Source organism: Agelaius phoeniceus, chromosome Z (assembly GCF_051311805.1).
Source record: "Agelaius phoeniceus isolate bAgePho1 chromosome Z, bAgePho1.hap1, whole genome shotgun sequence".
NCBI classification, from domain to species: domain Eukaryota; kingdom Metazoa; phylum Chordata; class Aves; order Passeriformes; family Icteridae; genus Agelaius; species Agelaius phoeniceus.
This window is the reverse complement of record NC_135303.1, coordinates 46,493,595-46,521,514: the sequence shown is the minus strand read 5'-3', so window position 1 is coordinate 46,521,514 and position 27,920 is coordinate 46,493,595. Positions and strand designations below refer to the sequence as shown.

Below are 27,920 nucleotides of genomic sequence, written 5' to 3'. Positions count from 1 at the left end.
CCCGTTCCCCGTCGGCGGTGCGGCGCGGGGCGGGCGGCGCTCCCCGCCAGAGCAGCGGCATGAAGGAGCCGTCGCTGCCCGGCACCTCGCTGCAGCGGGCCTGCCGCCTCCTCGTCGCCTTCTGTGCCCTCCACCTCTCGGCCACGCTGCTATACTACCTGGCGGGCAGCGCCCTGGGGCCGCCGGGCAGCCCCGAGCCGCCGCCGCGCCGCCCACCGCCCGCCAACCTCTCGCTGCCGCTCTCCCGCCCGTCGCCGCCCGCCGCCCGGGCCCGATCCCCACCCGCCCAGCCGCCGCTGGGCCCCTGCCCCGAGCCCTCCCCGCTGCTCGGTGAGTGCCGTCCCGGCGGGGTTTCGGGGGGACGGGCGGGGGCCCCGCCGCCCGGGGGTGCCCGACGCCGCCCGGGCCGCGGGGAGGAGGCGCGGGCGGCAGCCGGCGGGTCCCGGTGCGCCGTGGGTGCCTCGCCCCGGGAGCGGGCGCGGTGTGACAGCGGCACGGCCGCTCCCGAGTGTGCCGGCGGCGGAGGGGGATTGTGGGAGAATCCCCGGGGAGCCGGTGCGCAGGGGAGCGCGGCGCGGATGCTGCCCAGGCACGGCGGCGGGGAGAGGAGCCCCTGAGCGCTCGGGAAGCGCTCCCACCCCGCCCGGCTAGGTTTCTTTCTGGTTGTCCTGGGGGTTGGGTAATTTCCTCTCGGAACTCTACCCAAAGTGTTGCTCTTGCGCAATGCAAGCTCAGGAGGGCTTTTTTGCGCTATGCAGGCTTTTCGCAGCCTTTCTCTGTCGGCGGACCTGCTGAATGAGCGGAACGGGTTTAAAATGAGCTCCGAGGCAGGGTCATGAGTACAGTTGTTATGTATCCCAGCGGCGCTTTCCACTGAACATATTTGGTCCTGTGATGCAGTACCGTGATACGTGGCAGCCTGGCGTGTGTTTTATCTGCACTGGAGCTGTGCTCCCCATAGGCTTTTTCCACGACCGCTTGGGTGCTGGCATGCTGGCAGGATCTCGGCGGGTTTGCAGCCTGCTGGTGGTCTCATTTTTACTATGTGATGACCTGGAGCTGTTTTGATCTGCTGGCTTTGTCACAAGGCAGAGCTGGGGACAAGGGGAATTTCGGATTTTTTTGGTACCTTTAAAAGGCTTTCCCACCCAACTTGTTGCTTGTAACTGCTGCTCCTCGAACAGACACTCCTGTGCTGTAGGCAGGGCTGTTACCATGGCCTGCTGGCATCCCAGGTTGACAGTAGCCTGGCCACACCTTGGGCCCTTGAGCCTGGGGTTAATCTCCCTCATCCACCAATGGGCCATTTCAGCATAGGTACCTCTGTTACCAGAGATCACACTGGGGAAAGAGACTTCAGAGAAGCTACCTGTGGTTTTCCGTTTACGGAACCGACAGAAAAATTCATAGTTTCTTTTGGTGCTTGCTGGTCAGCTCTTTATGGATCAATGCATCTGAATTACAAACAACTGTTTTGTTATTTTAGGAAGGTGGTTTTGAGGTCACTGAAAGAAACTGTCCTGTGTTTTGTGTTCTTCTTTTGATTCGTCTCTTTCGCTTTTTTCCCCTACATCACTTATGCTGAAAGTGGCTGTGCAAGCCTGTCCTCAGAGAGTGGATGTGGGAACCCTTTATGAATATGGCTTTACTTTGAATGGTCTCCACTTAGTCTGATCCTGTCAGGAGTGAGTCATGTGCTTTGGAAATGCCTGGAGTTTAGAGAAATGCTCTTAGTGACCCCAAGATTCAAAGTTTTATTGGAGTTAGTTGCTGAAGGATCATTTATGATGTTTTAAATCATCTTTGTAGCATCTTCAGAGCCATTCACTGAATCTGCCAAAGGCCGTATGTGGCTGCTGGCAGTGGTTACAGATGGTCAACAGAGCAACAGGGCCATGGAAGAAGCAGCTCTTTATGATAGAGTAGGCAAATGTTTTCTACCTGTGTTACTTCAGTATTTGTGGGGTGATGCAGTCACATGCAGCCTGGCACTGTCAAGGCGTCAAGATTTATAGCCAGCGTGTAGGTGAGAAACTGTTTGTTCTTTTTTTTTTTTTTTCCTCTGTTCTTTTCAGGTTTTTGTAGCAAAGAGCTTTTGTTAAACAATTGTATCATGCCTCTCACGTTGGTCAGAGCTGAGTCTGCCCTGATCAGCATCTCATGTGCCTCTAAGGCCACCGTGAAGAATAGAGGGTGTGCACTTTGTCGACACTTCTGATATATAATTTCCCCATGTAGAACTCAGAAATACTCCTTTTTGAGCTCAAAACTCACTTATCAATATGAACAAAAAAAGCAGGAATCAGCCTGTGATTCCTGTACTCCCATAAGCATGGGGAAGTGCTCTGATGGGAACAGGTTGCTCCAAAAACTCCATTTCCCTAGCAAACCAACATTTATTGTAACATACATGATTCTGGGTTTTTTAATTTCCTGCCTGCCCCTCCCCCATCGTTGTTGGGAAGCATGTGATGACTCACACAGGATATGTGTGACTGAACTGCTCAGTCTTTTTGAATGGTAAAATAGCCAGGTACTCATTTCAGAGGCCCACAGTTTTCCTCCTAGCAGTCTTTAGAGAGTAGTTTACAATCCCTGCTGTCTGGCTCTGCAACAAATGCATTAGCTGAATGAGGTTTAATCTCCTACCAGAAGCTGCCAAATTTTAAATGTGCTTTTATGGTTCACTTGCTGTTATTTATAATTGAAAAGAACAAATCAGGACTGGGGTAATACTATAATTCAGCTTCAAGCTGAAAGTCCTTAAAGGCTATGCAATTCTCTAATACAAGGTAATATAAGCATTTTGGATTTATGCTTCAGTTTAGAGCTGCATGCTAATGAGTATCTTAAATGGGGTATCAGGAAGCAGAACGTGCTTGCTGCAGTAAAATCTCAAGAATTCCGAGAAATTCTGGTTTCTCTGAGAAGCCCAAAAGCAACTAAATCCAGGTATTTCCTGCACGTGTCCATTCCCCAAATTGTTACATTCTTTAGGAGATGCAGACAGTATTGTAGTAGTGGTTTTGGTTGAGGTTTTTTTAATAAAAATTTGCTCTCTAGAAGTAGTGTTGGCCTAAGCACTTTCAAACCAGTCAAATGTGTTTCTTCTACCATTTCCATGTGGCTTTTTGGTATTTTGGTATTGGGGTAGTTACATGCCTGCTGGTTTAAGGAGGGTATGCACAAGGGGTCAAATTCTTCAGCTGAAAGATCCCTTTCCAAAAGAGCTCTTTTTAATGCAGTAAAAGTCTGCAAAGCTGAATATCATAGACAGGCTTACCTATATTTCAGGGATGTAATTTTCAAGTCCTGCCCAGGTGAGTGCAAGTATTTATGGAGGTTATTTTAGAGTACAGCTGTCTCCTTAGCCAGTTCTAACCCCCATTTAGACACCAGATGTGGCTGGGATGGCAAACATAAAAAATATGCTCTTGCCCTTTTTGCCATGAGCATCTTCTGGGAAAGTTCACCCAAGTGTGGTAAATATTGCAGTCATATGTCTGTCTTACTAGCTTTTCATGCCCAGATATAAAATCAGAAAATTGATAACTCTGTACACTAGTAATAAATGGATATTCACAAAACAAAAGTGTAAGTTAATGTATGAACCAGTGAATTGTCCAAAGGACAAACCACTAGAGATGTACTCATTTTCACTAAGGTTTAAAAATGGCTTTTTCCTGGGATACCATGGATTGGATTGGATTGGATTGGATTGGATTGGATTGGATTGGAAGGGACCTTAAAGATCATTTAATCCTGACTCCTGGTGTGGGCATGCACACCTTTACCTAGACCAGGTCATTCAGAGATCCTTCCAACTGGGCCTTGAACAAACGCTTCCAGAAATGGGACATTCAAAACTTCCCTGGGCAACCCATTCCAGTACTTCACCACTCTCACAGTAAAGAATCTTTTCCTAACATCTAATCTAAACCTGCTGCACTTAAAAGCCATTGCCCCTTGTCCTGTCACTATCTTGTCAAAAGTCCCTCTCCAGCTTTGTTTTCTCCCTAGAGCCTTGTCCTCTCCAAGCTGAACAGTCCCAGCTCTCTCAGCCTGTCTTCATAGGGAAAGTATTCCACTCCTCTAATCCTCTGGACTCACTCCAGCAGGTCCATGACCTCCCTGTGCTGGGACCCCAGAGCTGGATGCAGGGTTCCAGGTGGGCTCTCAGCAGAGCAGAGCAGAGGGGCAGAATCCCCTCCCTCCCCTGCTGCCCACGTTGCTTTGGATGCAGCCCAGGACACGTTTGGCTCTCTGGGCTGGGAGTGCCCATGGCTGGGTCATGTCCAGCTTCTTGTCAGCCAGCACTCCTAAGTCCTTCTGCTTGGGGATCTTGGGCTTACAAGGAAAAGAACTCTTTCTCCAAGATGTCAAAGAGTTCTGGATATAAACTGGTGCTTCCCACTTCCATGTTAGTGAGGCATGTTTAAAAAAAAAAACAAGGATCGAAAGAAAAAACTCCTTTGGACAGCTGTCATTCAGGGAGGAGAGGACCTGTTACAGAGGCTGTTTCTTCAATGCACTGCTTCTGTTGCCTGTGTAGTCAGTACAAGCAGGTGCTCTAAACTCTTGGTGCTGAAGGTAAGTGATGAGGGTTTTCTGATGCTTTGAGCCTGTAAAATCAGCAGTGATGCTTATGGTCTGTATTACAGAAGCATTTAGAGGTTATGTGCTGCCTGAGATGGAATTAATAAATAATACCATTTGAGGCCCTGTATATGTGGACATTTTGTGGGCAGAGGTAGAAGGTGTTTTACTGCTGGCAGAATCCTAGCAGGACAAAATTGGGGCAAGAGGGTGAAAACCTAAGAGATACTAACCACACCATTTTTTAGGATGACTCCTAGTGCTGACAGTGCTGAAGGGATTTGGTAGGTGTGGCATGCCTGGGGTCTGGTCATCCTGTCACATTGCCAACCTGCAGTTGTAGGCCATCATCTTGCTGTGGGGAGTTTCTGCCCCAGGAACTGGAAGCCTCTGAATCTGCGGGGTCACTTGCAATACCAGGCAGTGGAGATAACATTTGCTTTACATGTAGCATCTCCCTTTCCTCCCTCATCTGGACCTGCGTTTTTTAAACCTTTTTTATATAGCCAGTCTCTGTTCCTTCCTGCCTACCTGGGTGCTGGAGGCATTGCATTGCTCACAGACACAAGCTGGGGTTGTGTCGTGTCCCTCTACTGCCTTCTTTTGAAAAAATAAAACAGAAACTCAGAGAAGATCATGGAGAGGGCAGAGGGAGGGGGACATAACACATTAATCAGTTTGCTCAAATTTAAGCTTTCTTGGCTTCAAAAGAGAGTTTGAGAAACTGTTAAATGTCTCCCAAGAATATGCTTAAGATGTTTGGCAGGGAGCAGATGTGTGATCCTGGCAACAACACCGACAGCTCACAGATCTGTGTGGCAGGGAGCACATCATACCTCTGAAGCACAGGCTTCCTTGGCAGGCAGGGAGCAGCTTCTGTGAGGAAAATATCACTAGCATCCTCTTATCTGATCAAAGTGGAGGTCAAGGAGTGTTAATTAGGCTCATAAAGTAGCTTGGAAAGGTATTGTGCTGTGCTGGAGAGCAGCTGTTTCAGGGACAAAGCACAACAGACAGAGGAGAAAAGGAAAGTTTTCTGTCTCATGCATGTAGTGTTTTATAACATGCTTGTCTCTCTGCCAGCATTGATCTGAAGCAATAGCTAGTTTCTTTGGAGATTGGGCCAAGTTTGTGTTTGGAAAGAGACAGATAACTTGCAGCTTCCAAAACTGCCCTTGGACGCAGAATTCAGTTTCACTTTCCTCCTCTGGTGTGGAGCATCCTAGTCTGACTTCATTCAGCAGATAGGGAGCATTGTCCCTATCTTGAGGGCCATCCCCACCCCGAAGGGTGGGGTGCTGGAGGTGCACAGTCCTCAGCAGGGAGGTGCTCTAGGTCTGATGGCCTCACATACAAGCAGGAGGTGCTGGGCTGCACAGCTCGCCTCCTTTCCTCACCAGTGGACACTGCTCTCCAGCCAGCCACTGCTCTGCTCCCTCCTGCACACCCTTCTCTGCAGGGCAGAAGGGGGATTTGGTTCTGGGGACAAACCCAGCGGGTCCATAGCAATACTGCAGCGAGGGGGCCAAAGATTTGGGGTGTTGGGGCATGTGGATGGAGCACTGTCAATGTTCAGCTTGCTCCTGTTTCTCCTGAGTTTCTCTGAGTTGGAGAAGGTCTTGTTGCACAGCCTGTCCCCACTGGATCAGTGTTTTCTTTTGTGCAGCCCCTGCCTGCAAGGACAGGTGCCTGGTGAGCCAGGCGTGGATTGCATTTACAGTGCAGGTGCTAATTTCACTGAGGAGTGGCCATGACAAGGGGCATGACCAGGCACAGCCCTTCCAGCAGGCTTCCAGCTGCTGCTGAGCTGCCGGGAACTCGGGGCAGTCCCCAAGCTTTTGCACATGTTTGAAGGAGATTTGCTTTTGTCACCTCTTCCACCTGGGGTGTCATTGGATTTGCTTTGAGGGCAAAGAGACAATTTACCTGCAAACCTGTCCTGCTGAATCTGGAAGTGACCCTGTAAAGGCCTTTATGGGATGGGTTCCCACAAACCTTTGGGCTCCAGGGCAGCGAACAAAGCAGCAGCCATCTCTCCAGGCATGCAATGCCCTCCTGCTGTCCTCGCCAGCAGCAACCCATGCTTTTGGGGTGCACAAGCGCTGGCAGAGTTTCAGACAGACAGACCTCCACCCCACCTGGCACCCGGTGCTCCCCCACCTATCTGAGGAGTGCACCCCAGCCCTGAGGCAGTGCTGGAATCCAGGTGCACATGCCACAGGCAGGATGGGATGGGGCAAGGGAGAGGGGCTGCAGAGATTGCCTGATGATTTGGGGCTGGCCCTGGCAGAGATGTGCCCGAGATGCCACTTGACCTGGGAGGGCTCCTGTCCACACATCCCATCCTGCTGCATAGTGGGGGGTTTGTGGCTGATGGCTGCTCAGCTTTTTTCTGATCCATGTTTGTTTGTTTGTTCGTAGTTTGCTGTTAAGAGAGCCTGGAATTTAATTTTGTGGTGGGTGGGAAGAGCTAATGACATGCAGATTGCCTGGCTCAAAGGCAGACAGTTCAAAGCCGCCTCAGTGAGCGTGCACTGGATTTGAGCCACCAAGGAGGACTTTGCTTCTCTCCCAGAAGTACCCTCCATCAACAAGACTGTCTCCCTTTTTTTTATATTTTGTTCTAAAGATGCCACATGCTAGTGTCAGTGCTGGGGATTGGGTTAACAAATTTTTTTCTCTGACTGTAGTTGCTGCATTAATCAGGCGGACCCAATGTTGCCAGCACATGTGATGCATCCTCATTTTTTTCAGCCTGTTTTCCTTTGGGGTCCATAGTTGCAGATGCCAGACCATGTGCAAGCCTGCCCAGGACAGGAGATGAGCCCATGTAGCAGGCTTCCCTTGCTGTGGCATACTTAACATCTGTGGGGATATGCAACTTCACAAGTGTAGATCAGCCAAATGAAATGTATACCAGCCTTTGGGAGGGCAGGTTTTTGGGGTTTTTGTGACTAGGATATTTCTAGAAAGACCCAAGGAGTTTTTTCTTTAAACTCTCCTAGGGGAGCAATGGCTGGAGGCAGCAAGAGGCAGGGACCATTTTGACCAGTGAGTTGCATGCCAGGACATGGCTGCTTGGGAGACCCAGGTGGGCAAGGGACATGGGGGCTGCCCAGTCCCCCATCGTGGGCCTGAGCCATGACTTGAGTCTGTCTGGTGCCATCTCAAAAGTTGCTGGCACAACTCTGAAGTTTAGCTGATGGGAAATGATTTTAATTACCTTAAGAGGAAATGACTGCTTTGCCGAGCTGTGGGATGCAGCTGCCTGCCTGCCCTGGAGCTGCTGTGTGGGGCTGGGGTCCAGCCCTGCTTCACAGCCTGGGGTGGGGGAACTTGCTCTCACATTGTCTGGGGTGGAGCTGATATTGTTTTTCCCAGCCAAGGCGAGCTTGGTGTGGCTGATGGGCCCTTCCTTCCCTTTTCTGTTGGGGCCCTGAAAAGAGAGGGTTGTTTGTTTTTTTTTCCTCTCTTTGAGTCTGCTTCTCTTTTCCAGCATTTCTTTTGCATGAGGATTGTCTGAGTGTGGCAGTGCGGGCATGCTCATGGCTCAGTGGATGGATAGCAGTGCCCAGCTCTCAGCCAGGGTGATAGAAATGTTCTTTTTGGCTCTGTTCGGGGAGAGCCTTTTTCCAACTGCTATCTGTTTTTGCTTTCATTTTCACTAAACTAAATGTCTGAGGTTGATGCCTGGCTTAAAGCATACAGGTGGATTTTGCTTGGTTTCCCAGCGAAGCTCTCTGGAGGGTGATTCTGGATGGCTGGATCACTCTTCAGGCCTGTCCAAGAGACTAGTTTACCTCCTTCCTATTTCCTTCTCCCAGGGCCACACTGCCTTCCTGAAGAATAGAGTTCCCCCAGTCTGTCCTGCCTGAGTCCCCCAGGGCTGCCCTTTGTGGCAGCAGCCCTGTTTTGTATCCCTGTTCCCACCTTCTTGGATGGAGTGTGGTGTCATCCCGTTTGCAGCCCCTGTAGGGGATGCACAAGTACACTTCTGGCCCTGCAAGGCATTGCTTCCTGAGTTTTCCCAACACTTCTAGTATTGGGGAAGTGTTCCTTGGGGCCTCCCTACATCACTCCCTTTGGTCTAGGGAGGCTATAGCAATCTCTAGATTTATTATATATCAGGCTGAGTGGATTCTGGGCTACTTGTGTGAGGGTCCTCTCATTTTGGCTCAGCAGGATGAGCACCACAAGGGCTGTGTGCTAGCAGCCTCAGATGGCAGGAGGTTTAGGTGTTGTGGCAGGCATGGCCATTGGGAAGTCGGGATGGGGCAGTCACTGGCACTGTGGGACAGGCTCTTGGAGCTCCAGCACTGAGCTGCCTCTGCTTTTTGCAAGCCTCACTTTGTGCTTTGTGTGAGAAGCTGCTTCCAGTTTGTGATGGTCCCTGGCTTTTCCTGTGCACCTTCCCTGTGAGCAGAAATGCTTCTGAGGGTCAGAGGTGAGGGGCAGAGGTGGGTTGGCTTTTTTTTTGGTGTATCTTTCTCTTACCCTCCCACTGCCAGCTAAAGCCTCCTTTTACAAACTCTGAAATGTTTTGATGTGATGCTGTGCTTTCGTGTTCTTTTGCAAGCTTCCTGCAATTGCTTATTTATGTTTTTGAGATTTTCTTTTGCTAAAAATATGCAGTGGAGGCTCATGAAGCTGCTCTGTTGAAGCTTTGTGATGCTGAACCCAACAGAATTTCCCTACAGATGCTGAGCTGCATGGGTGACCAGAGTTGTGAGTCCACACAGCGCTGTCACGCCTGTCTGTTCTTAGAAGGGACTCTATATACACTGACTCCTGTGTCAGGCAGTCAGCTTGAACAGAATCAGAAAAGATTCAGATGGAGTGAATCGAGCTGGAAAGTTTACCCAGTAAACATAGGTAGGGACACCATTTTGACAGGTGGGACAGCACTTGCAGCAGACTTTGCATGTTTTCTTGGCATTGCAGATTACATCCTGAGTCAGCATCCCTGGGAAACAACAGCCCTAGGGCTGCCTGCTATCCAGGTAGTCAGATTTCAGTGGAAATGATTTAAAATTAGTAGTTGGAACTGTGACTCTGTTAACCAGTTGGAAAGCCTGTGCATTTGTGGATTTGGTTTTGGCCTTGTCCTGCTTGGGAAGTGAAATGGAAGTGTCAGTTTGCAGTGGGTGGTATGTTGCTGCTGCTTTGTGTCAGCCACATGACTTTATGAAGTCGAGTTTGTTTTAGTCAGTCTGTATTTCAAAACAGCATATTCAGCTTTTTTTCTGGTTTTGTATTTGGTGAATGTATTAACTGAGTGATTTGTGTCCAGCCTGTCTCAGAGGTGCCTGCCTTGCCACACATGGATGGCACTGGTGCCTGGGGACTTCTCACTGACCTAGGTGTTGGCTGCATCCCTTAGGGCAGGATTTGTGAGAAGGTGTGCTGCCCTTAAAACTGATTAATGAAGCGGGAGGTTGGAGCAGTAGAGATCGTTTCTCACCAATGCCTTTCAAGACTATGAAACTGTTAAATCTCTGCCTTCTGCAGCTGTTTTTTACAATGAATATGCTTTCTGCTCCCATCTTTTCCTTGCCAATGTTCCAGTCTCTGTAAGGCAAGCAAGAGTGAGTGCTGGCAGGATGAGTGGTCTATGTTTTGCCTTGGGGGGCTGCTGGATGCCAGCCAGTAAAATGCTGTTTGCAGTTCCAAATGCTTGTGGCTGTCCTTGCCCAGTTGGAGCTCACAAGTCACCAGTGGGAGATTTCCTCTGTAAGTTCACCTAAATGGCAGACTTTCATTTCCTCCTGCCTTACTCTGAGTCGGTCCAAGACATTAAAAGAACCTTTGTTTGTTAAACCAGAAAGCATTCTCCAGTCTGATGGGGCTCACAGTTGCTTCTTGGGAGCAGCAACTGGGAGAAGAGTCCAGTAACTGGGAACACAGAGCCCAGCTTGTCCCAACAGGAACGGGCTTGTTTGATGGGACAGCAGCCACACCCAGTGCCTGGCAGTGGACTAGGCTGGCAGGGCCCTGTGAGGGGATGTGCTGCTTCTGCCCCTCTGCTTCCTGCAGCATCCCAGCGGGTCCTGCTGCTGGCATCCAGGGGCAAGAAGGATGAGAAAATAAAGTTCCTGGGCACAGATGCCCAACAAAATCCCATTTGCTGGCCGTCAGAAGTTAGGTGAACCAGTGCAATGCCCTCTGCTGTTTTAAAATCACAAAAGTGTAGCATTAGCACTAGCATCCTAGCTCTGAGTGCTAGTCTCCTAATGGAGGTGACACTTGTGGGCACAGGGACGGCTGGGGGAAGTGGGTAGGGGCCAGAGGCTGTTTTGGAAAAATGCTCCCCACCGTGGTGTGGAAGCAGCCCCCAAATTCAGCAGAAGTACGAAATGTACTGTCTCCCCTACCTGCCACCTCTGGCCTCATTGATATGATGCCTGTCCCACAGGCACGAGGATGGCTGTGCCTGGCCCCTGATCCTGTCACCACTGAGCCCCAGTCCCAGTCATTCCACTGCATGTTCCTTCCTGCCCCAGTTCTTCCAATTTTTGCCTCTTCCTCCTGCTGCAGAGCACCTTCTGAGCTCTCCCTGTAAGCCACATTTAGACTTCAGAGCAGAGAGGCTTCAGCCCTGGCCCTGCAGCTGCAGGGCAGCATCCACAGGGCCCAGCTTGTACCAGGGGGCAGAGAGGGTGCAGAACTGGGCACAGGGGTCAGCTGTGCAGCTGAGAATTGCTGGGAGTGTGGGCAGACTGATCCCAGTGCCCCTGGACTCTGAGAAATCACTGCCTTCTCCTTGTGTGAGAGGGAAACTTGCCTGTTTAACCAGTGCAAAATGCAGAGATCAGGAGATCCCTTTGCATCCTGCCACTGTGTAGGTGCTATGTAGCAAAGCTTCCCTGCTGCCCCTGGAGGTGCACCGAGCACCTCTGCCAGCTTGGCCGGTCTCTTCCTTGTCCTCTCCAGTGTGAGTGAGCACAGTTTAGCGAAGCAGCACAACCAAGTTGCTTCTTCTAAATAACTAGGGAATGAACCATGAGTCTGGAGAATCATTTCTGCTTTTTTTAGTACTCACATGTTTTGGAATGCACAAGGTTGATTGTGGTGCCTTTTTGACTTCCATAAGTCACTTGTGCTCCTTCCCAAGGGGCTCCCCCAGGGCAGTGTGCCCCACCTTGGGGACCTGGGAGTCTTGCAGCAAATGTGAGGCAGTAGCACTGGTGAGGTAGGACACTCAAACACACCCAAATGGAGGAGAAGGGGAGGGCACAGCAGCCAAATCATTAAGGGGTGATCCTCAGACTGGTATTTATGGGCTGATGCTTTATGCCTTATGCAGGGGGCCCTCAGCAACGCCCCCACTGCAGAGTTTGTGCCAAGTGCAGTTTGTTGACTGGCTGGTGCTGGAAGCAAGACGTGGCAGCAGGAGAGGCCTTTTCTTGGGCTTCCTTGATGAGTCATTCCATTGGTGCTGGAGCAGCTGGAAGCAAATAGAATGGCCAGCCTGGCTGTTCTGAAAGGGTTTCTCTGGTGCCACCTGGACTTCTCACTTTTAACCTGGTTTTAACACATTGTTTCAATGGTTTCAAAAGTTGCCACTTTTGAAACCATCTACAGGAATTGCCAACCTGTATGCAAATCTGGATATGGGGATTTTTTTATCATTTCTATTACAGAACTTCTAATTAATAAGTGGCATTCTACAGAACACCAAAAATATCTCTAAGAAAAAAAAAGCAGGAAGGGGATTTTATTCACTTTGCATGTGACTATCCATAGGTGATTTTGTCAGTAGGAGAGCAGAACTATTTTTGAAGCACTTGACTCTTGGGCTGCCTGAGGTAGTTGGGAGCCCAGGGGGCAGTACTTCAGGCTGGTTTTGTGGTGCATGTGCCAGTGGGAACACAGCTCTTGGTTGGCCACACAGACTGTAGGACCTGCACATCTCAGTGTCAGTGACTGGGTTCTGATGCCAAGAGCACACATTGTTTGTGGGTTTGCTCTGACTTGGTGGTGTGAGGTTGCTTTGGGTATGGATGGTTCAAGCTTCAATACCTCCAAGCACTGATGGGATTGTGTTTGGACCAAAAGCTCTGTTTCTTAGAAACCAAACCCAACCAAAACCCTAATGTGTGTAAAGGATGTATGCTCAGAGAAATAGATTGTGTGTGTTAATTTGCTTTGTGCTATGACTCTCTTCCAGTTGGTGCACTGCGTGTGGAGTTCTCCCAGCCTGTAAACCTGGAAGAAGTGGCAAGAATAAACCCACAGGTCAGAGCAGGAGGTCGTTTTGCTCCGAAGGACTGTGTAGCACTTCAGAAGGTAGCAATAATCATACCGTTCAGGAACCGAGAGGAGCACCTCAAGTACTGGCTCTATTACCTGCACCCAATTCTCCAGAGGCAGCAACTAGATTATGGAGTATATGTTATCAACCAGGTAAGATGCTAGAGACAAGCTTTCACACAGCTGTCGCAACGGTGCCTGTGCCCCTTAAAATAGAGGAATGGCTGCTTTTCTTTGAAAAGCAGTAGGCTGGCAGGCAGGAATAAGGTTGCTTAAAAAAAGAAAAAGAAAAGGAAGAAAAAATTTGCTTCAATGCCTTTGGTGGAAAACCCGAGATCCCCACTTCTGCTCAGGTGCAATTCATTCCTAAGAGTTTCTGCTTAAAGAAACCACTTGGTGAGGAGGAAAGAATTCCTAATAGTATAACTCAATTAATTACCTCTTTCCATATGTTCTTTTTTCCCAACTGCTGCAGGAATGGCATGCAGAGATTTTTAAGGTGACAAGTTGGTATTAATGCCTAGTTTGGTAGTAGATGTGCCATAAGTGTGCAGGATTTCACTTTATCAAACACCTTCTGTTCATGTTAGTGCCCAAAGTCAGGATGGAGAAAACAAAGCTGTGGCAGTGGGGCAGGTAAGTGGCTGTCTTCAGGGAAATAGAAAAGAAACAAGCAATCATGGAGAAGTTATTGGAGTTTTTGGTTTTGGGGCTTTTTCTTCTTGCTATCTGGTGGCCTTCAATCTGCCTTTTAAAAAAAGAAAGGCATAAAAATGCACATTTCACTCAAGACAAGCTGTCTTACTTTATAGCATAATGGTGTTTAGATAAGTGAGTGTTGTTCACCCTTAGAAAGGCTTAAAATGTGCAGGCGTTTGTACAGGCTGCAGGGTGAAAGGGCAGATGCAATTCTGAGAGCCTCAGCAGAGACCACCTTCTGGACAATTCCACTGCAGTTTCTCTCTTGGATATGTATTTTTATTCTGTTTTCTCAGCTCAGTAAGAACTGAGATGAAATAACATGCTTCTTTAAGTGTTAACTCCTTAAATTTCTGCTTGGATCAGCTGGTGTGTTTGGGCATATCAAACACCATGAATATTTAAAATGGTCACCCAGGTGATGAATTTCATCACAGACTTGAAAGTAGGGGGAGACTTATCCCAAGAGAGAAAACTGATACTCCATTACTACAATTTCTCTTGCTTTGCTCATTTCCAGGGTGCCAGAGGTCAGGACAAAAGGGATTTCTGGGGAATCAGTAGTACTTCTGCAGCACAACAGCCAAGAGGGTTCAGTGTCTGCATCTGACTGCGCTTGTGGCCTGGCAGCCACACTGCTGAGGACACAAGGCATCTCTGCAGCATGCAGACAGGCGTGCTGTGCCCTAGAATTGAGCCCTGTAGGGAAACCCATCCTGTGGAAAGCAAGGAGAGCTGGTGCTGCTGTGGTGCAGCAGCACAGGGCCAGCCGCAGCCCTCTGTGCTTCGGGCTGCGTTTCCTTGCCCGTGTGAGTTGCTGGTGCCACGGGGCTGGCTGAGCCACAGACCCTGCTGGCCAGGGGTGCAGGTGGTGCCTCCCTGCTCTGAGCACGGCTCGGAAGCAGGAGGGTAGTGTGGCACCCAGCAGTGGCCCTGCGGTGGGGGCTGCTGCTTTCCCAGGCAGGTGAAGTCAGCACCAGCTGTGAGAGCTGCCTGCACGTGGTCTGGGGCATCGCTTGTGAGAGAGCAACCACCCCCATTGTGTGCAGCTGGGGGTGGTGTTCCAGCGTGAGGAAAGCAGGGCTGGTGCCCCTAAAGGCAGGCAGTGTCTGAAGCCTGGTTGGAGTCCCTGCTGCTGCTGTGATGGTGCATGCTGGCTTGCATTGCCCTGTGTTGCTGGCTACTCCTCTTCTGTGGTCCTGTTCTCCAGCACTAGGGCTGTGTCCTTTACAGTTAACTCTCACAGAAGTTTCTGAAGCAAATGCTTTTCTTGGGTGGGCATAGTTTGAGTGAGAGTGAAATGCAGTACACAGGGTATATATGCCCTGGCCACATCCAGTAGATATAGGTTAGCAAGTAAGACTACTTGATTTGTAAAGTAAACATTCTCCTTCTGCATGCCTCTAATAAGCTGTGTCTAGAAGTGGAGTGGTCAGTGGTAGTAAAACCACTGGATGCATCTCCCAAGGGTGAGTGGGAACACTGAATAGAGAGAGATACAGAAAATGCATTAATTCTTCCAGAAGTACAGTAGGAAAACAGTCTTATTTCTCTGCTGTCTTGACAATTGCTTTTCTCTTTTTCTTGTCTGTCCTTCCCTTTGCATCTGCCCTCCTTTTTTTTTTTATTTTATTTTTCCTTCTAGTGGGGAAATATTACCTTTACTTGTTAATCCTGTCTATATCAAAGCAATCACTGAAGCAAGGAGAATTACTGTGTGATCTGGTTCTTACACGCTGCCTACATGCTCTTCTGTGCTCTGCATCTCATAGAAAGAAAGAGGAGCGCTGAGCCCTGCTACTGCTGCACTGGTAATGTCAAACTTCTTCCTTTCAGCGCAATGTGTTTCTGTCACGAGTCCATTGTGTCTCCTCCGTGCTGTTCTTGCGTGCCTGAATGCCTCTGAGTAGGACTTGGCTGAAGTCAGGGGGATGATGTTTGTAAAATGTCTGGTATGTAACGGGAGCCAGTGGAAAATAATGTATTGTGTTTCACCTCTCACGCTCTACCCCTAGAAAAATCCAAACCCTGTGCATTGGAGGATTTTTCAGGTAAATCTGAAGAGGACATGGCTGGGCATGCTCTGCCCAGGGCCCATCAGTACCCCACAAGTGACAAATTTGCAGTGTCTCCCTCAGCCTTGCTTACTCCCACCCTTATCCGTGTGTCCTCCCACACCTGCGGCCACTGCCAGGCGGATGCTCAGCTCTAGAAACTAATCTTCTCACTGCATTTCAGCCCATGCAAATGCCCATGCAGCCAGACAAAAGTTTAAGAAAGGGAAGACTTAGCCAATTCCCTGGAAACTGGGCAGTTGTTCAACCATTTTCCACTGGCCCCTGGTGCCATTTGCAGTGTCTTGGTAGCAGTTTTCCAGAGAGGTGTGTGCACGTGTGTGTGTGAAGTGGTTGGGGCATCACTCTTACTCGTGTTACTTTGCAGGGGGTATCAGGTTTGTGGGCAAAGGAAGGAATTGTGCTCAGCTGCTGGTTACCCTTGCAGTGGCAGGGGAGGCAGGTTTCAACTGTGGCTGCTCTCTCCCACTGCCCAGTGTAATAGTGCTGAGGTCTCAAAACACCCTGTGACAGAGAAACACCAAAGTATCTCCTGATATGGCTCTGGAAATTTGTTTCTACCTGGTCAAGTCCACTGGAGGAAGGACTTCCCCATGGATATGGCGAGTGTGGTTCAGGCTATCTCAGTGTATTAGCTAGCAAGCTCCCACTGGGGGTGATGGTTCTCCTCGTTGGCCAGAAACATACAACGTAGATCCTCACCATTACCTCCATGAGGTCTGATGAGCGTAGGATTCAGGTGAGAGAGATGCAGCCACATTTCATCTGTGCTGTCTGCAGGAGGAATCACAAAGCTGCCTCCTGCATAGATGTAGGAGGCAGAGCAAAGTCAGGACATGTGGCTTCTTGCTGGTTTGTAACTTCTTTAGTTTGAGTAACGATTCCAAAAACCTCAATTTTTTTCTGTTTAAGCACTGAAAAAAAAAGGAACCCTGCCTCCTTTGGCAGATCTGGGTGAACAAGCCAGATTCAGCTGAGGTAAGGGATGGGAAGTAAAAAAGCCTGGATGTTCTTCTGCTCAGGCTGATCATTCATCTCCGGGTGCAAGAAGGAGTCAGTGTTAGACCTTGCAGGACTGAGGCAGCAATTTGTTCTGGGAGTGACAGAGTTAATTCATGAGCCAGAAGCAGGTGCTGGGCACCAGCACTGAACTCAGACATGGGTTAAATTTCAGGACAAGAAAATATTGGGACAAAATTGTCAGGAAAAGAAAATAGCAAAAATGTGCTTGGATTACATATTTTCTGTCTGAAAGCTTAGGAGAGCATGGAGGCTATGTCTAGAGCTTGACTGCATTGTCTAACTAGCAGTCCTCTGTGTGCTGCCTCGCTCTTCAGGATAATGCTCCTCTGTCCAAGCAAGTCCAAACTAATCCATTTCTTTGTGACAAATAGCAGCATTCATGGGATGGCAAGCCACTAGGCAGAGGCAAGGGATGGAGGTTTTTTCAGCAGTGCTTTACCTGCTTTCTCAAGGCTCACCGGCAGGTACTGTGCTCTCTGCTGACCTGGAAGGAAGTTTTCACAGCTCTGGTTTGTTGTTTGGTTGTTTTTCCAAAATGTCACAGATCAGTCAAAGATTGCAGCGTGCATGTGAGTTTTGAGAGATATTTGAATCTCAGATACTGCAAGCACGCCAGTGCTTCCACATTGCCTTAGGTAAAGAAACAGAGCTTCTGCAAAAAGCAAAACCTCTTGTCTTTTTTTGTTCCAATATACTGTGTTAAATCCCCACATACCTTCTGGGACAGAAAAGCAACCTCCTGCCTCAAAGCAGTCACAGTTGGTAATGGTCTTGCAAAGTTTGCTGCATGAGCTACATGTTCACCGTAAAGTTAGTAAAAAATGGCTTGGAGAGAGTTCTTTGTTTTCTGTATAGGCTGTGATTCCCTTCTTGCTAGTCTTTTGGATGCCAGACTGTGAAGCTGCGGGGCCATTTGGGAGGAGAGTGTCAATGCCCACATGAAGTGTTTGCCCTGTGTCCTGTCCCTCTCCGTGCACAGTGTGGGCTCCAGTGTGAGCTCTGCCAGGGTCCCATGGGTGGGGTAGCAGGAAGGGTCCTGCATGCTCTCGGTACAAAACTCTCTGTGCTTTGAGATTTTTTGGGGACAGGTTTAAAAACACTGCTCCTTGTAGTGCTGTTATCCCCATGTGTCATCCAGAGGAGTTAGAGGCTGCCTGAAGGCACTGGTTAATTACAGCTAAGCCTCTGCTGGTAACAAAATTGGTGCCCTTTGCCTTGAATTTCATTAGGAAAAGAGCAGCCAAAGGGTATGAAATGAGGCCCCAGCAGTTGCTTTGAGGTGTGAGCACATTGCACCAGCACTAGGTCGAGTCCCCCTCAGAACCTTGGAGCCAAGTCTGGGTTTGGTGTCGTAGGACCTGAGGAGTGCTGGGCAGCTTGGGCTGGCAGCAGCCTTTGCTGGGGAAAGAAAATCCTCCAATCTTATGACCTCAGTTGCTTCCTTTCCCCAGCCTCTTTGTTCCACTTGCCTTCATTTTCTGTACTTGAGTTTTCACTGCTCTTGCTTTATGTGTGATGATGATCGTCCACCCACCACCTTATTGTTGTGTGAACCCTTTTGTTTTGGGTGAGGATGCTAAGAATTTGCTCAGATCCTCTTCCATGAAAGCTTACTCCTCCCTGTGAAGTCATTTATGCCCAAGGCAAGGGAGTAATGCTTTTGAAAACTGGTTTGACACTTGTATTTTAAAACCTTAATTTGGAATATACTTGGGGCTGTTTCAAGAACCTGCATTGGCTCTTCAGCAGCAAATCTGTTAATTAGTCTGGATTAAATGGTTACCAAAATGATTGCTTATTAACCAGATAAAGCTGTTACAATGAGTGTGGTGTTTCAAGCTGCTGCTCCTTGGGCACAGTATTTTATCCATCCTTGATTTGCATCCCATGTTGGGTGTGGGTAGTGCAGGGTAGGGGGACAGCTTGCACAGTGGGGGAGTCCTTTGTCTTAACACTGCTCAGAGAGTGTGGAGGACTAAAAACGGAATGGATTTGGCAGTCTTGGTTTCAAGGTTGGCAAAACCCTTCAATCTCTTTGAGCGATGCCCTGTGAGTTTCTTTCTACCTGCTCTGTTGCCTTGTACAGGGTTTGGGTTTGAAGCTGCTGCAGAGTGGGGTCTTCAATTGGAAATCCTTACTCTCAAACCACCAGTATTATTGGGTTTTTGGTATGATCTTTTAGCTAAAAAGCTAAAGTACTCAGTATTTTGTGAGCCTGTACTTGTGCTCAAATCCACATGTGCTTTTGAAATGTTTTTTCCTGAAAAGGGCCAGACAGGTTCTCCTCAGGTGCTTCATTATCTGGGGAGGAAAGTAGAGATTTTCTTGCCCTGTTTTTTGCCAGTCCCTTCATTAGCTGTGCTTGCCCTGAGATAAATATGCCCTGCTGTAGTGTCAACTCTTTTCAAGTCCTTCCCATCATGGCGAGAACCTTCCTGATTGCATTTCCCCCCATCTGTCAAGGCCCCCAGGAGAGATGAACAGTGGTGAAGAGCTCCAAAGAGGGGGATGTGCCACTGCAGCAGTGGCAGCATCCACCTCTCCAGCTGCAGCCCTTTTGGGAAGCAGCTCATGCTGGCCTGCCATGCAGTAACCAAGGCTGTGTCACAGCCATGTGCCAAACCTGCTGCCCAGAGCCCAGGGAGCAGCCTGCTCCTCTGCTCATGGCTGCTCAGGGCTTGGCAGAGGGTCAGAGGTGAGCAGCAAAGCATCAGACCTTGGCTCCTGGTGCCATCTCGTGCTTTGCAAATCAGGTCTGGTGTGTTGCTCAGCAGTGGCTGTGCTACAGTCTCACAGCCATGTTGTGGCAGAGCTGAGGAGGAGGGTGCTGAAATTCTGGCCACAGCAGGGTTTTGGTCCATGGTCCTTGTCATGGCTGTAAGTTAAAGCACTGCCCATGTTTCTCTCTGCAGCAAGAGTCCCTTCTTCCAGAGGAGCTCACCTCTTTTTGCTTTTCTCTGCTGCTCCAGGAAACCCCACCTGCTTACCCTGTGTAAGAAAATTCAATCCTTAAATGCCTGTGCATGGAGTGGGACATAGGGACTGCTTACCATTGGATCAAACCTGCCCTCCTGGGGGCTCCCACCAAGAGATGGGAGCTGAGCTGGGTCCAGCCTTTCCTCAGCCATTTTTCCTGCCCCCACGGTTTGCAGCTGACCCGAGTGTCATTGTTCCACAGGCAGCATTTGGGGTCTGCTGCAAACATGCCATGGGTGCTGCAAGAGCAGTGCTTGGGCTTGAGCTCAGTCTGTCATCAGGGCATGTCAGCCCTCTGCAGCAACACTGGCATCTGGCAACAGGTAAGAAACTGCTGATGTCAACTGTCATATCTAAGTCACTTAACTGTTTTTATTTGTTTTTAAATTAGGATGGAGAAGAAGAATTTAACCGTGCTAAACTGCTGAATATTGGATTTGCAGAGGCCTTAAAGGAGTATGACTATGATTGCTTTGTGTTTAGTGATGTAGACCTCATCCCAATGGATGACAGGAACACCTACAAATGTTACAGCCAGCCACGACACCTCTCTGTATCCATGGATAAATTTGGATTTCGGTGAGACGCCTTTTGGAGTGGCATCTGTTTCCTAATAGCACTGCCAGCCTAGCAGGGCAGGCGCAGTGTTACACATCCCCACCCACCACTGAAAGCATGGGAAAGCATCTCTCCCAAAAGCCTGTCTTAACCTGCAGGGCCCTGCAGGGAGCGGGTGGCTGCAGGGGAGGAGGGCAGAGAAATGCAGCTGAGGACTTTATTAAAATTCACAGCTTCTGGAAGGTGAAACGAAGGGTGAGGAAGAGCTAAGCAGCCTTCGTTTTGCAGATGCCCACATATCCCTTCTTGTGTTTCAGTCTAGGAGCTGGAGGACAGCTAGTGTTTCCACCCAGTCTGAAAAGTGAGACACTCTCACACACTGAGAATTATGTGCAGCTTTAAAAAGACTGCATCAGACACTATTTTAAGAGCAAGACAAAAATTTTTTGGCTGTTTGGTTTTATGCCACTGAGAGACCTGCCCTGGTACATGAGAGCAGCACAGAGTGAAACTTCTTGCAGCATATATTTGGGTTTAGCAAGCTGTTCTGAACAAAAACGTGTCTTGCTTTTCCTTTCAGTTTTGGTTGTTTGTTTTTTTTCCCCTGTCCCAAATCCTCAGGGAGGAGCTTAAAAGCTCATCTATAAAGTGAAGACTGGTCATGACCCTGTGGTGGCCAGTAGTGCTAAAGCTATAGCAGTGGTGGTGTTGGCAGGGTCTGTGCATGTCTCCACTCCAGACCCAAGCCCTGCTCCAAGCAGAACTGCCACTGTCACTGCAGCAGCTGTAGCTCTTTCTTGCACGGAGGTGAAGCTTAAAACAGAAATGCGTGGCCCTGGGGATTTCTCTGCTTGTTAAAGCAAAGACAAGTCTGTACTACATCCTGGTGATCCCCGTGTGGACCCTCTCCTTATGCTCTGGGTCTGAATTTCATCTGTCCCCAGTCTCCTGGTGAATTGTCCTGTTTCAGGTGGGAGCTGGTTGGCTTTCTGTGTGCAAGGTCACACTGCCAGCTCAGTTTTGGGCTGCAAGCTTCCTTTCGGGGCACTGAGGAGTGTGAAGGTGAGCAGTGGAGCTGCACAAGGAGAAGGCTCTGTGGCATATCCAGTGTCTGTCTGAGCTCTTGCCACTCCTGTGGCATTCATATCACGTTCGGTGAGGTGATATGCATTTCAGCCTGTCCTTTGAGGACAGTGTACTGCTTAGAAAAAGGCTGCAGCTACTTCCAGTTGCAAAATACTTCTCAGATATATTTGGGACTGAGCTCACCAGTTCCCTCTCCCTCAGATGAGTCCAGAGTACTGCAACACATGGCTGCTTCCTGTGGCAGGAAGGTGCCTTGCAGTGGGTGTGGGCTGGGTGAAGGGCAGCAGCAAGCCCTTTTCAGGCAGGCAGGCTGCCCCTTGGCTAACACCCTCTTCTCCTCTAATGTGCTCTTTTCTCTGCTTCCAGGTTGCCTTACAATCAGTATTTTGGAGGCGTGTCCGCCCTGAGCAAAGAGCAGTTCACAAAGATCAATGGGTTCCCAAACAATTACTGGGGCTGGGGTGGTGAAGATGATGACATTTATAACAGGTAAATAATTTTTCCTCCTTGGCACCCTGGGGTGCATTCGGGGTGGGGATGAACACAGCCCTGCTGGTGTCACCTGGGTGTGGGAGGACATGGGGTGTCTCCAGGCAGAAGGTGAAGGTGATGTGTGGGCAACCTACTGGCTCAGTGAGAGCATGTTCCTGCTGGCACCCCATTTCTCAGCTCCCAGAGTGCAGTGGGGAGAGGCTCTAGTTGGAAAAGTCACCCCCCTCCCCCTGCCATTGTTCATTCTCCCTATACCCTCACCAATAGCACCCACACCAGTGCACTGGCTGGGGCAGTGTCCTTCTGGTCTCCCAGTACTGGCTCAAAGAAGGGAATTCAGGACATGCAGCTGAAGGTGGATGAGACTTTGATCAACCTTGCCCAATGCAACCCAAGATTTGTTTGGGTCTGCAGCCTTGTAGCAGATCCCTTTGTTCCCAGGAGAGTTCCACTTGTCGGGCTGTCTGTATGATGCTGTGAGCCATGTGAGCTTCACTGGAAGGAGGCTGAGCAAGGCTCAGAAGTGCAGGAGAGGATGAAGGTGTTCTCACAGGGCAGGCTGAGAAGACCAGGGCAAAGGATGAACATGCTACCTTTCAGCTTCACATATCCACAGCATTCACTGAGAGAAATCATCATGAGGGGCTTGTATTTGGAGGCCTTCTTCATGTTTCTCAGTATCAAAACCACTCTGTGATCTTTTCTCTGGGATTTCTGAACTCTTCTAGGCTTCAGAAAAGGTGTTTAAAAAAAAAATGTATCTTCCTGAGGTTTTGCACTTCTGTTTAAAAAAAGAAGAAAGGGACAGCTTTCCAGTAGGGCATTCAGATCAAGGTGGCAGTTCTTTCTTTTGGGGGCACTCAGGTTTTAAGGAACAGAAGATGCTACAAAGAAGTGAAAAGAGAGAGGTAAACAAGAAGTCAAGTATTTTTCATCACTGATATCTATGAAAAAACTCAGCAGGTGCTTTGTAGAGAGCATGCAAACAAAGACAGGCTGCCCCTCACCCAGTAGGTCTCAGCTGGTGCCACTGTGACTCTGACCATGTGTCTCCTTTATGCTGTGTCACCACCATTCACTTTGGTTTCCCCCAACACTGCAGCTTTAACATCACAAGAAATAAGTGCTCCTCTGGCTCCCATCCAGATGGGTTAAAAAACTAGATGACTCCCACTCAAATTCGAGTCTACAGCCTGTGCCAGGGCTAATGTGGGTGTTGGGTGTTGTTTGGAGGAGATGGAGGTGTAAGTGAGGGTGTGGTGAGCTATCTTGGTGTTGGCAGGGGAGGTCTCTGCTCTGTGTGATAGATAGTGTCTGTGTGGAGAGGGACTGGCTTTCCTTCCTTGTGTCGGCAAGCTTGGGAGTGCGTTAGTAACATCCCCCCTCAAAAACAACCAAAAAACAGTAGGTAAAACCAGTGGTTGTTTGTGGAAGGTGTAGCAGAGCATCCCACATCCTTTGAGTGTTTAATGTACTCGCTTTCTGCAGGCTGGTGTTTAAAGGCATGGGGATATCCCGTCCGGATGCGGTCATTGGGAAGTGCAGAATGATCCGGCATTCCCGGGACAGGAAGAATGAACCCAACCCCGAGAGGTGTGTCTCACCCTTCCCCACATCAGGTTTAGGGGTGCCTCCTGCCCTTGCTGCTCCAACTGCTTGGCCTTCTCTTTGCCGGGCACAAAGGTCCAGTGGGGAAAGGCTGCAGCCGTCTCCTTGCTGACTGAGCTCTCTGCTCCTGCTCTTCCTCTGCTCCTCTCCAGGCCTCTCCTGGTTTTTTTATTTCTTAAATGCAGAAAATTAGATTCTGAGCAATTGTTTCCAGCTTGTCTTTGGGGTATAAACCTCTGCTCTAGTGCAGAGCTGGAAAAGGACCTGTGTGATTTAAAAGCTTGGCTGCTTCTTCCTAGCTATAATTTGACCCCATAGGAATGCATTGGCCCATTGCTCAGGCTGGCCAAATGTGGGAGTTTATGGCACTGATACTCAGGTTTTTCTTGAAACACCTGCGATGCTGCCTGAGAGGCATGCAAAGATCAGATTGTTTAAACATTTTTCCTTTCTTTCCTTGTTGTCTCCATCCTCTCCCCCACTTTTTTTTCTTCCCTTCCTGCAGGTTTGACCGAATTGCTCACACACGGGAGACAATGAATTCTGATGGCTTAAATACACTATCCTACAAGGTGTTAAGAACTGACAAATACCCTCTCTACACAAAGATCACAGTGGATATTGGCTCCCCCAATAGCTAACATCAGAGACACAACAGAGACTTGCCTATATTGCCCAGGATATCTGGCCTCACTGATGCATTATATGTGCTGGTTTTAAAAGAGTTGCAGTGAACCAAAAAAAAAAAAACGGCCTCTTTTGGCATGCCAAAGTGTCTCCAAATTGGTTGGACAAGTGCTTTTTAAATTTTTTTTTAAATTTCAAACTTGACTTTACACAACTTTCTAGCTCTCCGTCGTTTTATAAGTCCAGAAGCTGTACATACGAGTTGTAAATAGTTACTTTGCCATAAAATGTTGAATCTGATCTATTTGCTGCAGTACTCCCCATGTCGAATTAATTGCTGGACTCAAAATTTTCTGATTATGACTGTGATATATCAACAGTTACTGCCCATGATATTTGGTATTTTGAATGAGGTGTGTGCAGGCATTCTTTTTAATTCATTCCTGGTTTTACTTTATGAAGGACTGTAAAATGCTGCTAAAATTGTCCAAGTTTATGCTTTGCATTAGATTTTTTTAAATGGAGACAGCAAAATACAACTTTTTTCTCAGAGTGACCAAAACATCTCCTCTATGTGTAGAGCAGGTGTTGAACAATCAAGTCTGGATTCAATGAATGTCATTATTTCTTTTAGTTTCAAAGGAGGCTTTGAGTGAGTTGACACAGTTTGCCAGAATTTGTGGGTAAGCTCCCTGCACAGGGTGGGAAGCTATACAGATGACCTCTCTAAAATCTGCTGGCTTCAGATAATCTTACTTCTGGATATGATAGAGATTATTTGCTTCAGCACAACACCACCTGGGATTTTTTGGGGGGGTGGAGGAGTTCAGAGAGGTGTTTGCAGTGTTGATTTGTCTTTTGGGTTTTTTTTCCCCATGAAATAAAGATTAATTTCATTGCACAAATAAATTATGGCCTTAACATTTGCTAACATTTGTTAGCGGTGTTGGGAAGTTACCACGCTATTTAAGCATTGTCTGAAGCTTCCTAAAACCAAAATTTTCTCTTGCAAGGTTGTGCATAAAACTTGAAATCTTTTATTACTTTTGTTGTTGTAACATTTTAATAACTTTTAAAAGCAATTTGTGTATCATAAGCAGTATATTTAATACCAGATTAAAGTAGGGTGCAGCGTAATAGGATGTGATTCAAAGCCTCCTTTATCTTTAGACTAGTAGGCTTTTCATCTGCATCATTATGTATAAGCCATGTATTTTGTTTGCTCTGTGTATTTGTCTATTAAATCTCCTGCGGTGCTGAGATATTCACAGCAGGGCCGACATCCAAATGATTTTTCTTTGCCTAAAGCCTGTTTGCAATGTGTGTCCTCCCTTCTGATTGTCTCAGGCTTGAGGGGCATGCACATTCTGCAGTACCATTTTCTCTCAGTGCACCAGGGCACCACCTGTACAGACCCTGCTTCTCCTTCCCTTGACCATGTGTGAAAGCCTCAAGCGCTGACACCCAGGGAGCTGGTTTAAGTGATTTAAAGCTCTTGCCAGAACTCAGAACTGAATTCCTTCTGGTGAGCACTTTGCCACCAGCTCTAACCACTGCAATTTGCACTTCCTTGGCCTGTGCTGAAGGTTGTTAAAATCAGGGACACTTCTTCTTGTATTGGGGATCAACTTCAGCACTGCCTTTTTTTTTCTTTTTTTTTTTTTTTCCTTTGTTTGGTTTAGTTTGGTTTTTTGTTACATTTTTTGAGACCTGAAGGTTTTGCTGAGCCCTTGCACTGCAGGGGTGGGATCCTGCAGGGGCCAGATAACCGTGCATTTCTTCTTAGGCCAGCAGTGGCTCACAGGACGCAGAGGGACTTTAATTGCTAGATGCCTTTTCAGTCTCACTTTGGAGAAGTCTTCACCTCCTTTGGTTCAATGCTCTTTCTGGCTAGACTTGCTGCCCCAGTCATGGTGGGAGCTATGGCAAGATGGCCTTGCATGGAGCAGGAGCAAAGTGCAAGGAAGGAGGCTTGTGGTTAAGAGCTTATCCCTTGTGCTTATCATTGAATATTTTAAAAAAACCCAAACAATACAATAGTCCTTATGGCAGATTAGGCTCCAGATCTTAAAGATGCAAGAGAGTACAAGAAGATGTGTTTTACAGAAATCAGGTAAAAAGTCTCCCTGTAAAACATTGGTATGGGTGTAGTCTGTAGCAGTAATGGAGACACAGGAGAGAATTGTTTTTAAAATTTTTTTTCAAAGCTGCCTTAGAAAGGAGGGCTGCACTTCCACAGGCAGCAGCAGATAACCAAAAATTTATCAAAGCTTCACTTGAAAATGCCATGTCTTTGCAGAGAGCACCTCAATTTTGTGCTGAGCCTTTTGTAAGTCAGAGTTGGGACCTTCAGCTGTACTGTCTATCTGCTGTCAGGTGGGTGGGGGAGATGCTGGCAGCATTCCTTGCAGTGAGATTCTTTGATGGTTAGAAAAAAGTTAGTGCAACAACACATTGTTTGCCTGTATGCTGAAATTATTCAATGTCATGGAGGTGGGATGAGTGCTTGTTTCTGGCTGTTGGGATCAAAGGTTTCTGCAACATGTGCCTTGAAAGAGAGAAGAAATGGAAACTGGAAAATCAGGAAACCTGAAAACCCTTTTCAGCAGAGAGATTGTAGTAGTGCAAGAAGCTGCTGTATAGTTTCTTTTCCACTGCTAAAGCCACAAGCCATGTAAAGAACTGAAGCCACTTTTTGTAGCTTATGTTGCCCTTTGGTGCTGACCTGTGATTTCTAGATCTCATTGTCTCTGTGTAAACTCTATATCAGTCAAACTCATTAAATGCTCTTGACTCGACCTGGCCATGAAATTCCTCTCCCAGGGATTTTCAGGGGCCACATCTACAAACACTCATGTTGCACCAAAGCCAATTCCGACTGTGTCCTATGGTGGGTGGTGTTTTTTCCTCTCCCCTACTGGTGAAAACACTCAAAGTGATACGATTGTAACTAATGGTTGAAACCCAGAAAAACAGCTTCAAAGGAAACGCTAATGCTTGGATTCTTTGGGATGACTGACTGCTTGTTAGCATGAGGGAGGTTCCTGATATGCTGCTTTACCCCAGGATGCTACATGTATACTGGACTGCCTTTGAGTTTCCTGTAGATGGTTTTGCTTTTGCATTCTTATCATTTATATATCAAGGGATGTAATCCAATGTGCCTTCTTTACTATTGATGTCAAATAAAAATATTTTCAGTTACAACGTTTGGCAGCATTGCTCTGGGTTACCCCTCTGTCTTGGTGGGTTTCTGGCTCATGGGGTGGACTAGGCTGTGCCTTAATCTCCATGCATTAACTTTCTCCAGATTTTCCTCCCTCTGGCTACTTCCTGAATTAATTTCTCTGTGCTGCAAATTTTCCGCCCGTTAGAGACACAGACCTAAGAGTCCCCAGATGACACCAGAAAACTGTAAGGTGGTTCCTAAATCTGGGCAGGGGGACAGCATGCAATCCATCCTGAAACCAGGCAGAAGATGCAAACCCTCACTCAGGCTGTGACTGCTTGGGCAAACAGGCCACTGCTTGCTCCTTGAGTGCTTGTGGGTTTGGCTAGAGTGTGGAAATGGAGGAATAATTCCTGGGAAACTGAAGTAAACATTTGCCTGTGTTCCTTGGCAATTTCTCATAAAAACAGTTTCTGTGGAAGAGATCTTTCTGGCCAGACTGTGGCTAAGGCTCGGCATGAGGTCCCCAGTGCTCTCCAGGGAAAGGTGGGCTTGTTTCCAGCTGAGACCAAGTACCAGCCTCTGGGCCCAGGCTGGCACAGGGGGCAGGACATCCCCAAGCTCCTGCAGTTGTTTGCAGGCATGCTCTGAAGACCATATTGACTGAGGGATCTGGAAGAGAGCAGTGCCTGCCTCTGTCTGCTTTGTCCCTTCACAAGTGCCTCTTAGGGCTTTGGGGACAATGAAGGACCATCACTACA

General features: G+C 48.2%; 1 protein-coding gene across 1 annotated transcript; it reads left to right on the top strand.

Annotated features, from left to right (window-relative positions):
- B4GALT1 (beta-1,4-galactosyltransferase 1) lies at positions 1-27,197 on the top strand. Its single transcript, XM_054652316.2, has 6 exons — positions 1-330; positions 12,764-12,999; positions 20,011-20,198; positions 21,630-21,752; positions 23,244-23,348; positions 23,869-27,197. The coding sequence occupies exons 1-6, from the start codon at positions 60-62 to the stop codon at positions 24,002-24,004; spliced, it is 1,059 nt and encodes a 352-aa protein (XP_054508291.1). The 5' UTR covers positions 1-59; the 3' UTR covers positions 24,005-27,197.
- The last annotated feature ends 723 nt before the right edge of the window (positions 27,198-27,920 follow it).